The sequence below is a fragment of the Crocodylus porosus genome, unplaced genomic scaffold (genome assembly GCF_001723895.1).
Source record: "Crocodylus porosus isolate Cpor-Errol unplaced genomic scaffold, CroPor_comp1, whole genome shotgun sequence".
Taxonomy (NCBI): Eukaryota; Metazoa; Chordata; order Crocodylia; family Crocodylidae; genus Crocodylus; species Crocodylus porosus.
In genome coordinates this window covers 10,762,152-10,775,520 of record NW_017728950.1, presented here as the reverse complement: position 1 = coordinate 10,775,520, position 13,369 = coordinate 10,762,152, and the positions used below count along the sequence as shown (strand labels likewise).

At 44.2% G+C, this 13,369-nt stretch overlaps 1 protein-coding gene across 4 annotated transcripts in view; it reads left to right on the top strand.

Moving 5' to 3' along the window:
- The window catches only part of LOC109323658 (long-chain fatty acid transport protein 6-like), a 34,392-nt gene extending 24,503 nt beyond the window's left edge, over positions 1-9,889 (top strand). For all 4 annotated transcript variants that reach the window (XM_019555340.1, XM_019555339.1, XM_019555342.1 and 1 more), the window contains 3 exons: positions 344-441; positions 2,918-3,048; positions 9,114-9,889. In XM_019555340.1, coding sequence (XP_019410885.1) covers positions 344-441; positions 2,918-3,048; positions 9,114-9,290 — 406 coding nt within the window. In that variant the 3' untranslated portion in view covers positions 9,291-9,889. The remainder of the gene's footprint in view (positions 1-343; positions 442-2,917; positions 3,049-9,113) is intronic.
- The last annotated feature ends 3,480 nt before the right edge of the window (positions 9,890-13,369 follow it).

The window sequence follows — 13,369 nt, the reverse complement described above, 5'->3', positions numbered from 1 at the left end:
TCTGTAATTTGTGAATCCACATTAAGATCCAGCTTTCCAAAGTAAATTGCTGGGTAAGTTCCAGAAAGGGAACAAAATTAAACAGGCCCAGGGAAGGTCAGTCATAGGCAAATCTGACAAGGCCGCCAGAGGTGTAGAACTCTTGAATGTCTAGTTCAGAAGCACTTTCCTATGTCATAAAGATGCATCTGCAGAAGGGAAGGTAAATCCAAAATGCTTTAGTTAGCTCTTCTTTTCACTTATAAATAACAGTGACATAATAATGGCAAGTACCTATTATATGTAAACATAAATATACAGCATGAAATATGTCATGTGCTTTTGATGCAATCTTTTTCCTTAGATGGAAGGGAGAAAATGTTGCCACTCTAGAAGTCTCTGAAGTCATTGGTATGTTGGACTTTGTTCAAGAGGCCAATGTATATGGAGTGAGTGTAAAAGGTAAGAAAATTCTTATACTTTCAGAATGTTAAAATGGCAGCAGCAATATACTACTTTCTTATTATATTCTTCCATCTGTTTAACTTGAAGGATAAGTTAACTCATATATAAAAGGCAATCAGTGGGGCCTACTCAATAACTCAGGATTTACTTTATCAATTGTATTTCAAAAACTCATTTTCAATGTAACAGAATATTTGATGCACAGGAAATAGTGAAAGTCTCTATGGGTGGGCAGAAAAGTCAAGAAGAATTTAAAAAGGAGTGATAGAGGTGTGAGAAATGCATGTATATCTGGACTGGCTTGTCCTTGGCTCCTCAATATATGTCTAGAGAATAAATACTTTTACTATTGGAATGTGCCACATGGCATGAAATTTTAAACAATTTTCCCAAAAAGCAGATACTTTCCAGACTCCCTACAAAGTCTTTATTTACCTCACATTCCACAATTACTTTGTTTTGAACAGTTGAGATAAGTATTACATACTTAATTACATGCAATTATACATGTGGAGAATTAGCAAATGATTTTCCAATTTGTACAGACTAGGGCAAATGGAGCTCCCAATTGGATACAAATAGCTTGGTATTAAGTGCTAGTGACAGGTAAGTCTGCAGAAGGATTACTGCTATTATCTGGTAGAGCATGGCAATAAATACCATGCAGCTCTTCAAATTAAAACAACCTACAGCAGAGCTGCCTGGCTTTTGAGGATACCAGAGTTTGATTGCAGTAATCTGATACAATTCCATGCATTTATTACAACTGTAGGCTCAGAAAATCCCAAAGCACTTGCAAACACTGTGGGTACTGACAGATGCATCTCGGCCATGCTCTAACTCATGGCACTTTATACAAAACACCATGAGTTAGAGCTACTCCTTCCTCCCAACCCAACAAACATTCACTTATTGGGCCAGGGGGGCTAGAGCCTGTTTGCCCTGGCCAGCAGGCAGGAGCACTCCAGAAGCTTCTAATAAGCCTGCTAAACTGCCTTTCTTCCCAGCCCAGCCTGTCCCCCACCAGAGTTGCCTGCTGGGGTTTGCTGCCTGGCTGGAGCTGGAGGGCTGGAGAGTGGAATGGAACTTTCCCGCCTTACAACACCCCTCCCCCAGCTACCCCACCTGGGGTGTTGGGGGAGCCAGGCTGGGCCCACAAGGAATGGGAGCTCCATTCCATGTCCCCTCCACCCCATCCCCACTCCAGCTCAGGCTGGTAGCTTATGCTTCTCCCTTCCCCCTCTCTGCTTTGCCTGGTTTGAGCTAGAGGGGAGACGGCTGGAATGGAGTCCCCTTGCCTCATGGGCCCAGTTAGGCTCCCCCCAGTAGTCCAGCTGGGGTAGCTTGGTGGCAGGCTGTGAGACAGGGAAGCTCTGTTCCACCCCACCACCTCCAGCCAGGCAGCAAACCCCAGCCGGCAGCTCAGTGCTGCTCCCTCTATCCTCCTCACCCTGTTGACAGCCCTAGGGGTAGGGCTGGGCTGCATCAGTCCAGCCTGCAAAACATGAAAAATGAACCATAGGGAACACAAGTTCCCTAAGGAGCTCTAAAGCATAGCACCTTCATCCAGTAGCTCATGTGAGGACAGTTAATTTTTTGTGCAACTGACCATTTTAAAAGTGCTCTGCAGCCGTGCGTGTCACAGCACAGTTGTAAAGTACTTTCAAGGGCCCCAATAGCATGAAAAGTGCAACTTGTGTAAGTGTCTCGTATTTGCCAGTGAAATTGTTGCATCCAAATCTGTGCTAATAAAGAACAGCCATAACCTCACCATCATAGCTGCTTCCTGAATGAACTTGACAAAGTGGATTGGGCGTATGGAGCCATGTCATCTGGTTGTTGGGCTTGAAAATTTGACAGCAGGGGAGTGCTGGAGAGCCCCAAGGGTGAGATGACACAGCGCTGAGAGTGGGATCTGGCTTGAAGGACAGAGATTGAGCACCATTGCTATAGAATATGGAAAAGAAAATGTAGTTTCTGTACATCATTTGCATTCCCTTGATGTGCCCCAGTTGGCCACATGATAAGCCTGAGCCCACCCCATCACATCTTCTGTACAAGGCTTATGGGACAGTATCCAGTTAGCAGTGACCCATGCAGTCATTAGCCACCCCATCCCCAGCACAGAATTTAAGCAGTGCAGGGGCCTTATGCTGTCTCTCCATAACACATGGTTTTCACTCTGAAAGAATTCCAGATAAACAACAGAAATGGCTGGCATCTTTTACATAAACTCCCTGTTCTGAAATGCGTTTAAAATGTTGCAAAATGAAATAATGAAAGAATGGATCTTATCTTGGATAATCCTAAAAATGGGGGAGAGCATTCTCAGACCTTACTTATTGTATGTACACTGGGCAAAATCCTGTCTCAGCATTAGTAAGTACTGTAAAGCTGAGGAATACAAGATTATTTTTTTTATTATGGGAAGGCATGTCCGTAAGAATTTTTTTTTCCATTTTTTTTCTTTTAGGTTATGAAGGAAGGATAGGGATGGCAGCTATAGTTCTTATTTTTGACCAACAGTTTGATGGAAAGAGACTTTACAAGCACGTCATGGACTTCCTACCAAGATATGCCCTGCCACAGTTTGTGAGAATCATGGTAAAAAAAAAAAAATCTTCTTTTTTATGCTTATGATTTTGTTTCTCCTGCAAATTGGTCTTCTCTTATTGAACCAACAAAGCCACATACAGACAGCTTAGCTTCAAAAGTTAGTTAAGAAAAGAAATGAAAAAATCCTACCAAGTTTTTAAATATTTTAGTGTTATTCTTCTAAACATAAACAAATATGTTTTCAATAATTAATGAAAAATATTTCACTTTATGAATCCATTCAGTAATGCTGGTAACACTGGGTAAGAAATTATGATTCCTGTTAAAAATTGTGTCACTATACAAGTGTGCAAATGCAGATGTGTGATAACACCAACCATAAATAAAATGAAGACATAAACTAATTTAAAAGCAGTTCCCAATGTACATGTCCCTGAAGTGATCATTATTAATTATTACTTATACAAATTCAAAGAGTGACGTGGTACTTTACAAAAGATAAAGGACACACATTCTGCTCAGAAGACATTACAATCCAAGGGCCAAATTGGGCCCTACTGCTTTCAGCTCTGGAAAGACAGCAGCAGTGGGATGCAATTGCAGAGGTAGCACTTTTGAAGGGTACAAATTGCTCCCTTCCTATATTTCCCAGAGCAAGACCTTCTCCTACACAGCAAGAATGCATGGACTCAGACCCTTAATATGGATATTCTTTTTATGGCATGTTAAGGGGGTGTAATACCCATATTACACTCCCCTGGGGGGTGCCAGGGCCAACAGCCCCACTTTGGTGTGCCAGAGTGTTCTGGAATACATTCTATAGTTCTACACGGTTTCCCCAAAACAGATTAGGCAAAATCCTATTTCTTTTAATGAACCTAAATGGCATATAGGCACCCATGTAACTGAAGTTTTTGGCACTTTCACACGGTTTGAGATTCTATTTTCCCTGTGGCAAATTAGGATGGTTTAGCACACATTCCCATAAGATGCAAGGCAGTGGTGGTGGTGGTGGTAGAGGGTTCTCCCCAGTTTTAATCCTACAGATCAGGGGTAGGCAAAGTCTGTCCCTGGGGTTGGACTGGGCCTGCAGCAGACTCCATTTCCCAGCAGCCCCTGTGGCAGCAGCTCCCTCTAGCTGCCACCACCAGGCCAAGCACCCTGGCCCATCTCCACCACCAGGACCAGTACCCACATGGGTGGTCAGCTGGGATGGGGTTGCAGCCAGGAGTGAGATGGAAGGGCAGGGCTGGAAAGACCCCAGGATCTTGGGGCAGTGATAGCACAGGGACAGGGCTGGGCCAGAACCACAATCCACTGCCTGCACACCCCTGTGATAAGCGCAAGTTCCGCAGGCAGAGACATGCAGGGAGTGGACTGTGGCTCTGCCGTGGACCTGCACTGTCACCACCCCAAGATCATGGCCTTGGATCCATGGAGAACAGTCAGGAGCTGCACAGGCAGGGGCTGCTGGGAGAGGAAGTTCAGCCACTGGCCAGATCTGCCATTTTGCCCACCACTTCTGCAGACAGTGTACTTGCCTAGGGAGCAAGTTCTAGTCCCCTCACTCAGAGGAGGCATGAATCTACATATTTCATGCTTTCCAGTATAGCTTTAATCAGGTACATAAAACTAACTTCCTGGCAGTGGCAGCAGCCAACAGTATTTCTGTACAGGCAGCAATGAGAGTGACTTGACTTCATGCCTCATTATATTCTACCTGATTCCTTCTAAACTCTTCATTCTACAGGTGCTAATTACCATCTTTCCTTTTAAATGGTCTTCATGTTACACACATTAAATTAGCTGCTCCTCATAATGCAGCTCTTATTTCACAGCCCTGAAGCTTGCTTTTAACTTATTCCAATGAAGTGGTATTTGTTTTTACTTCAGCACAGAGTGACAAAAATGCTTTTCCTAGGAAATATTACTCATAAGGAAAGTGTCGCAGTGCACGCGGGTCCCTGTGCCTAAAAGCAGAAGTGGCAGGAGAGACCCCTAGTGGTGAGAAGGGCGAGGGTCAACTGCTAGTCACCAGGGCAGCACAGGTGCTGGTGGCCAGGGAAACCAAGAGGGTCAGCTGACAGGAAGGGGCAGGGCTTGGCCCCTTAAACCCAAGCATAAGGCCAGGAGAGCAGTTCCCCTCCGGCGGCCAAGGAGTGGGGAGCTTAGCCAGTACGGCGGGAAAGGGGAAGATAGACTACAGGAGCATCCCCTGGTTGCGGCTGAGTCGAAGTAATTTTTCCGGTAGGGACAGAACATGGATTTTTGACCAGAAGGTTTAGTTTACGTTATAGCCTAGGGGCTTTGTGTTTTGTGTTTACTATTTAACTGGAGGACCGGGTGAGGCTAATAGGGGTTGGAGGAGGCCTCATAGGGGCTCCACAGCGGTGCGGGGACCCCGGTTCCAGAGAGGGCACAGCATTTAGAGGTGCATTGACCCCAGCCCTGATAAGGGGCATAGTACGTTGGGGCCAGGTAAGGTCAAGGCCACCTGAGCCCCACAGGGGTTGTAGACCCGAGAAGGGGGTGCACTGACCCCAGCCCTGAGAAGGGGCACAGTGCATTGGGGGCCAGGCATGGCTACGGCCACCTGAGCCCCAAGCGAGAGAAAGGCCCCAGTGTGGGCAAGTGTGAGAGGAACCCCAGGGAGGGTGCACAGGCAAGAAGCCCCAGGGAGGGCGCACAGGCAAGGAGCCCCGGAGCGAGAGGGGGCAGCGAGAAGCCCCGGAGCAAGAGGGGGCAGTGGGGGGCCCCAGAAGTAAAGAAGAGGGCCAAGGCATAGGGCAAACCATGTCAAGTACCATCTGCGAGGCTTGGGCTGTGGTGTAGTGGAGGAAAAGGAGCCGCAGATAGCTCCCCCTGACACCGGGCGTATAAGTGGGCAGCCTCCCACTAATTAATTGAGCCTCCCACCTCAATCAATTAAGATCAAGGTGTGGCAGGCGAGTAAGCAGGCGGTTAGCCCAAGACAGGAAGGCGGAGCCACCGACAGAAAGGCTCCAGCGCTATCCCTGTTACAGAAAGGTTGAAAGAGCTAGGGTTATTTAATCTGAAGAACAGAAGATGGAGGGGGAGTGGATTTGATAAGAGTCTTCATATATCCAAAAGGTAATTATAGAGAGGTTGGAGACAGGTTTTCTTTGCAGCTGTATAGGACAGTTTTTGGAGCAATGGCTTCAAGACTTAGGAGAAGTTTAGGTTGGAGACTTTCGGATTGTGAATGTAGTCAAGCATACAAGCAGGCTACCTAGAAAAATTGTGGAATCGCTGGAAAATCATTGTAAATTTTCAAGTGCAAGTTGGACAGACACTTGACTATGATGACTGAGTCAGGAATGATCTTGCCTTGAGCAGGAGGCTGGATGAGATGACTTTGTGAGGTCTTTTCCTGCCCTACTCTCCTTTGATCCTAGTCATGAGATGATGCCTAGCTACAGTTTCAGGCTTTATCTAGTCTCATGCATAGGCTGGTGTATGCCACTGCATACCTACCTGGACAGTAATACAGCTCTACTGGGTATGTTCAGTGAGCACATGCTGACTTCCATATCCAAATGTTATTATGCAAGTACCAAAAACTTGAGGTTACATTGGCTGCATAACTGTCATTTAGGCACATAATTGTGTCTGAAAACAAATCACCCTCAAACCAAGATGTAGGATGAAGCTATATTGCAGAGAAGGACTGGAGAATGGAAGGAATAATGAGGGAAAGGACAAAATGAGTATGGAGTAATTTGTGAAGATAATGCATAAAGCGTGTAGGCAGGAAGTTAGTAAAAGATGTAGTTTTCAGAATTCAGGAGAGCTTTTGTAATTTATAGAAGAGAAGCATACCTGATAAAGTGCCTTTAAAATGCTGTCACTGTAGATTTACAGTAAGTCAGAACACTAGTAGATGAGCTGATCAACAAGATGCTTTAGAACAACAGTGCCCTCTGCTGGGAAAATAGTCACTGAACTTTTTTTTATGGAACTGCGGGGGTTCAATATAGAAGGGGACAACAGAGATTTCACTTCCTGTGCTCCACAAAGATGGCAAAGATTTGACTTTGTTTATCTGTCCTTTAAGCAGTAGCTTGAGTTTATGGCCTTTTAGTTTGTTACTAAGCCAAAAGCCAAATATAATGCAGGTTATCCTGCAGTACAAATAGATATACCTTGAGGCATCCAACTGTCATTAGCAAATGGACCATTCTTCTTAGGGAAAAGATTTTGGAATTTACAGACTCAGAAGACAGCAGCTTAGTGCATGGTAAAAATTGAATTGTTGTATATTTCTGCATTTCTAGTTTTAGTTCCTTTCAATCCAAATAGAAAACCCTAGCTGAAAAATCATATTTTTGGCTTTTTGTTAATTTCATTGTGTGCCTGAAAGTGAAATTAGTAAGGCCTTTCCACATAGTAGCAGAGCAGTCATCATTTCAACTTTTTCTAATGGATAAACCAAATTTTTCACCAGTACTGAAGTTTTCATGCAGATAATCTTCATTTTGAAATAAGAAAGATCTTTTCTATCAGAAATTCATTCCCACAGAAAACTACATATAATCCATTTTTTCCCTAAAAAAAAAAATTAGTGAATATTTCCTATTAACATTTCAAATCTAAACCACTACAGCAATATGGACAATATGGAAATGCAAGTTCTTTGGCTAATAACTTCAAATTAAAACCAGTGAGTAATGACTGAAAGTTATTACCAGCTAGCAGCTATTCAGTGCCTGTACAAAATGCCAGTGTGGTTACTTTCACAAAAACTGCCAGTAGCGGAAACTAAGGGCACAGACAGAAGTGACAATTTTCACCCAATCTGGCCACAAAAAGCAGTTTATAGCCATGATCAAACACAAGTGCATGGCTGCAGACTGCTTCAAAAATGGCTGATTGGACAAAAATCTGAACCCTCAATTCATGAAGGGTCAGATGAAGACATTTCAAAATAGATTGTCTTTTGTAACTTGTCTGCGCTACCTGCCAGTCTTGCAATGTTTTCAGAATGGGAAGAGGGGAAAGGTAGAGGAAGGAGTTAGGTTTGGGGGTTTTCCAGCCCCTGCTGGAGAGTTGGGTGCGTGTATTAGAGCCCCCTGCTTCAGCTGAGGAACCTGTGGCATGAGCTCTCTCTGCTCCCTTTTTCCCTTCCATTCTGAAAGTGAGGGCTAGGAGAAAGCAGAGGCCACTGCCAGGGGAAACTGCCTGCAGACTTGCAACAAGCAGCTAGATTCCTCTCTCCACTGGAACCAAGAATGAACTTCTGTTTGGTCCAGGGAATTGCTGTATCTTGGAATGCTTCCTGCAAAGTGTTCTCAGTTACAAAACAGGGAGATGCACTTCTGTCTGCGCCCTAATTGGCAAATGTATTAGCAGACTCAGTATAAAACCTAAAGACTGACCACTGGAGAATGGGGGTAGGGTGAATTAATCATATTACAGATCAAGAGAAAAACAAATAGGTTCTTAAAATGAGAATGAAGATTAAGTCTTTACTACATAAAAAGCAAAAGTCCAGAGGTTCTCAAACTTGCCTCCTAGCATGAATCAAAATTTAGAGATATTTCATGCTCTACTTCCCTTCTCATTTGCTATTGGGTGTGGTCTACCTTAGCCATGAATTCGTAATCCCATACTTGTCTGCAGCAGCTACAGCAATTGTTTACATTTAAAAAACCCCTAAAACATCAGGAAAGTATTTAATATATATTGGAAACGGTCTTTAATTTTAGCTGCTGGAAACAAGACGAGAGCCAACACCACATAATCAACCAGCTGTGTGCACACTGCCAGCTAGTGACCATGAACTGTAGTCTGTGAACTTAATACATTAATTGAAGTAAAATCAAATCAAATAGGTTCAATCCCAGTTTAAAAACAAAAATGTATCAGTTTGCCTGTGGCTTTAATAGAGAGGAATTTAAAGGAGGTTACTTTTAAAATCAGATTTTGATATTTAGTGCATTATCATAATCATGCATGCAATGTAGGTAGTTAGATCATCCTTTCCAAAGTAAGCCACTGCCATCTAAAATAGACAGCCATTTTATTCATTAATCACATTTTTTTCCACTGGTTGTATTTAAGTGTTGCACTTTATTTTCATTATTTGCTTTTAGGAGGTTATGAAAACTACTACAACTTTCAAGCATCAGAAAGGACATCTGGTGAATGAAGGATTTAATCCAGAAATTATATCTGATCCTCTCTATTTCTTGGATGAGCATGTGAAATCCTATATTCCTTTGACGAAAGAGATCTACAGAAGGGTAATTACTGGTCAAATACGATTGTAAAATGTGCACCCATAACATTTTGCAAGATATAGAATGCTTTCTCTATAGACAGACAGAATCAAAATAATAAGGCATTTAAAAAGCCCGTTAAATTAAGTTCAACAGTGGCATAAAAGTGAAATTTCGCACTTAGTGATGGAATTTGTTCCTCAAGTTATACTTTAACACAATTGCTTCACGGACTGTTAGTACTACACTATGTCTGTTCAAGCTATTAATTTCACTGCCCAGGTACCTAAATTTTTATCTGATATTTCTCACGGATTCAATGCCTATTTTTGTATTACTGATCAGTGGTTTTTGACCTAAATGAGCAAAGTTCTCTCTGTGTCCATTGATGTTGTTTTTTGCTTCTAGAATTCTAATAAGAATCCTTTATCGTGTTTTCATTTTTTATAATGTTTTATGCAGCTATTGTTGGAGAAGATTATAAGTCACAAACAAAAGCATAACACTCTGCACTAATGATGGTCCAGAATAAACACTTCAGACAAATACCTGCTAAACAAGATGTTATGTAAATTTAATTGTGATACCATGGTCTATGGAACATTCTTACTCTGTTTCAATAGAAATAAATATAGAATACCACCATGTTATTACAGTATTAATTAAAAATGACTGTTCATAATTCTTTCCTTTCCCCCAAAACTGACATAGTTCAACCTGTTCACATAGATTCGCTCACTGTGGCACAACTTCCTTTGGTTGGTGATCATCATGGTCCTCATATGGGGTTATTACTACTTATTCTCTCTTAGGTTTCTGTGGGAAGGGAATACCTCTAAGTTGTTAACAAGGCTTCATGAGCAATTTTCACAGGTAGAGGCAGCTCATACAATGCACTGACCCAACACATCCCCTGGGCAGTGTTTCCTATTTATAAATGAAAAAGACCCATAAAATGGTGTGGAAATGGGCCCTAAAAGCTTTCTTAAATTCATAACAGTATTTGATTACCCAGGCCAAGGGTCAGCAATCTTTTGCTGCTGCAAGCTGATGCTTGTGACCTGGGATTCTGCTGTAGGCTGAAAGTCTGACCCTGGCTGCCTCAGGGAAAAGAGCACTGTGTAGCAGTTTGGAGTCAGGCTGGTCCAGGCAATGTACCTGGTGGGCTGGGGATGTGGAAATATACCTGTTCACTTAAGAGGGCTCAAGGAAGAGAGACCTGGAGGGGTTTATTTCAGTTAAAGCTGTTTAGGTGGTATTTTGTGTTTGAGTTTGACCAGAGGTTAGGGTAGTGAATACAGGAGACGTTTGGAAACCATGTGACAGGCTGCTAGGGGCACTCTGCAAAAAAAACTGTCCCGAGCAGGGATGTGAAGGGCCCAGGGTCTGAGGTAGTGGACCAGGGCTGAGGGCTTGGCAAAAAGAAAAACAGGCCATGGTCAGGACAGCCAAAGTCCCAATTGGTGCTTTAAGAGCTGAGCAGGGCTGTCTTTAAAGGGAAAGCACCCCCAAGAGAAGCTAGAGATCCCCAGCCAGAAGGGAGGAACACCATTGGAGATGCTCCTGGCTCCAGGGACTGCCTCCTCAATACAATAAACAGGAACAAAGATATGGCAGGTGAAAGATTGGTGGAGGGAATCGGCTACTGTAGAATGTTGTTATTCCAGTGGTGCTCAAAGTACAGCCTGTGGGCTGTATCTGTGGGGTTCCTGATAGGTCTGGGAAATTTCTTCAGAGGTGGAAGGAGAAAGTAGAGAGCAGTGACAGTGTTCATTGCCACAATTCCCAGAGCTCCATGGGCTGGATAACATGGGCTAGTGCATGGGTCGTGTCCATGGCCAGAACTATTGCATGGAGTTGGATCCAGTGCATAGCCTTAGACCTGACTGCATGCAGCCCACAGACTGGCCATATGCCACTCATTTGGCCTGTGAGGCCAAAAAAAATGTTGGGTACCACTGTACTAGTCCATTCCATTAACCGGTAGTTATACAGGTACTGACAACTTAAAAGAATGTATAATCATGGAAAATTAGGGTTGGAAGGGACCTCAGGAGGTCATCTAGTCCAAACCCCTGCTCAAACCATAGATTCATAGATTGTAGAGTTGGAAGGGACCACAATGGATCATTGTGTCTGACCCCCTGCCCCTGGCAGGAAAAAAGACCGAGGTCAGATGACCCCAGCAAGGTGACTATCAAGCCTCTTCTTGAAGACCTCCAAGTTAAATAATAGTACTACCTCTCTTGGAAGCCCATTCCAGATTCTGGCCACCCTTACTGTAAAAAATTTCTTCCTAATGTCTAACTTAAATCTACTCTCCACTAGTTTGCATCCATTATTCCTAGTTACTCCCTGGGGTGCTCTGGTAAATAACGCATCACCAATTCCCTGTTGTCCTCGCTTGATAAACTTACAGGTGGCTACAAGTTCTACCCTCAGACATCTCTTGTGAAGGCTGAAGAGATCCAGATCTCTCAACCTCCCCTCATAGGGTCTTTCATGGAGGCCACTGATCATGTGAGTGTCCCTTCTCTGAACCCTCTCCAGATTCTCCACGTCCCTCTTGAAGTGCGGCACCCAAAACTGGACACAATACTCCAACTGTGGCCTGAACAATGCAGCATAGAGGGGGAGCATCACCTCCCTTAATCTGTTGGTCCTGCATCTGCTAATACACGGCAAGGTGTGATTGGCCTTTTTGATGGCCTTGTTACAGTGCCGGCTCATGTTCACCTTGGAGTCAACTATGACTCTAAGATCTCTCTCAGCCTCTGAGCTGCTGACGAGGTCATCCCCCAACCTATAGGTGTGCTGGGGATTCCTCCTTCCTAGGTGGAGTATCTTACCTTTATGTTTGTTGAATTGCATCCTATTTTGTTCTGCCCATTGATCCAACCTGTCCAGGGCAGGGCGGCCTGTATCTGCTCCCTGCCCTCCAGTGTATTAACTTTGGCCCATAGCCGGGTATCATCTGTGAACTTGGAGAGGGCGCTCTCCACACCCTCATCCAAATCGCTGATGAAGATATTAAATAACACTGGTCCAAAGACCGAACTCTGCGGGACCCACTGCCCATCCCTTCCAGGCTGAGAATGACCTGTCTACCACCATTCTCTGGGTGCAGTCCCTAAGCCAGTTGGCCACCCACCTGACTGTGTAGGTGTCCACTCCACAGCCTGCTAGCTTCCCTGTGAGAATAAGATGTGCAACTGTGTTGAAGGCTTTCCTAAAATCCAGATAGATGACATCAGCCTCAGCTCCTGTGTCAAGGCAGCATGTGACCTGGTCATAAAAGGCTATAAGGTTTGTCAGGCAGGATCTACCCGTGACAAACCTGTGCTGGTTTCCTTTCAGCATCATTTCCCCCACTGGGCCTTCACAAATACACACTTTGATGATTTTTTCCAGTATTTTCCCAGGGATAGAGGTAAGACTGACTGGCCTAAAGTTACCAGGATCATACCTTCTTCCTTTCTTCAAACTGGGCACCACGTTGGCCCTATTCCAGTCCTCAGGGATCTGGCTGGAGCACCATGAGTGCTCAAACAGCCATGCCAGTGGCTCAGCTATGACACTGGACAATTCCTTCTCCCGTGGGATGGTCCAACTAGGACCATCCCCAACTATATCATCTCAGCCAAGGCTTTATTTAGCATGGTCTTAAAAACCTCAAAGGATGGAGATTCTACAAACTGTTCTAGTGCTTTACTACCCTCCAGCATGCATCCCCTCCTTAACCTACTCTTGCTACGAAGAAGGCTCCTTGTTTAGCTTATCTTAGTTTATTTACACTACTGCAAATCCTAGGAGTCTTATGGCCTCTGGCTTGGAGGAATCCACTTTGTTTAGAGGCAACATGATAGGAGCAACCATCAAAACCCAACAAACCTTAGACCTCTGAATCTTGGGCTTCTCGTTTCATAGATTTCATAGACATTAGGGCTGGAAGGGACCTCGGGAGATCATCGAGTCCAGCCCCCTGCCCAAAGGGCAGGACGTCAGCTGGGTTCATAGGATCCCAGCAAGATAAGCATCCAATTTACTCTTGAAGGTGTTCGATGTAGGTGCTTGAACCACCTCCGCTGGCAGACTGTTCCAGACCTTGGGGGCTCGGACAGTAAAGAAAT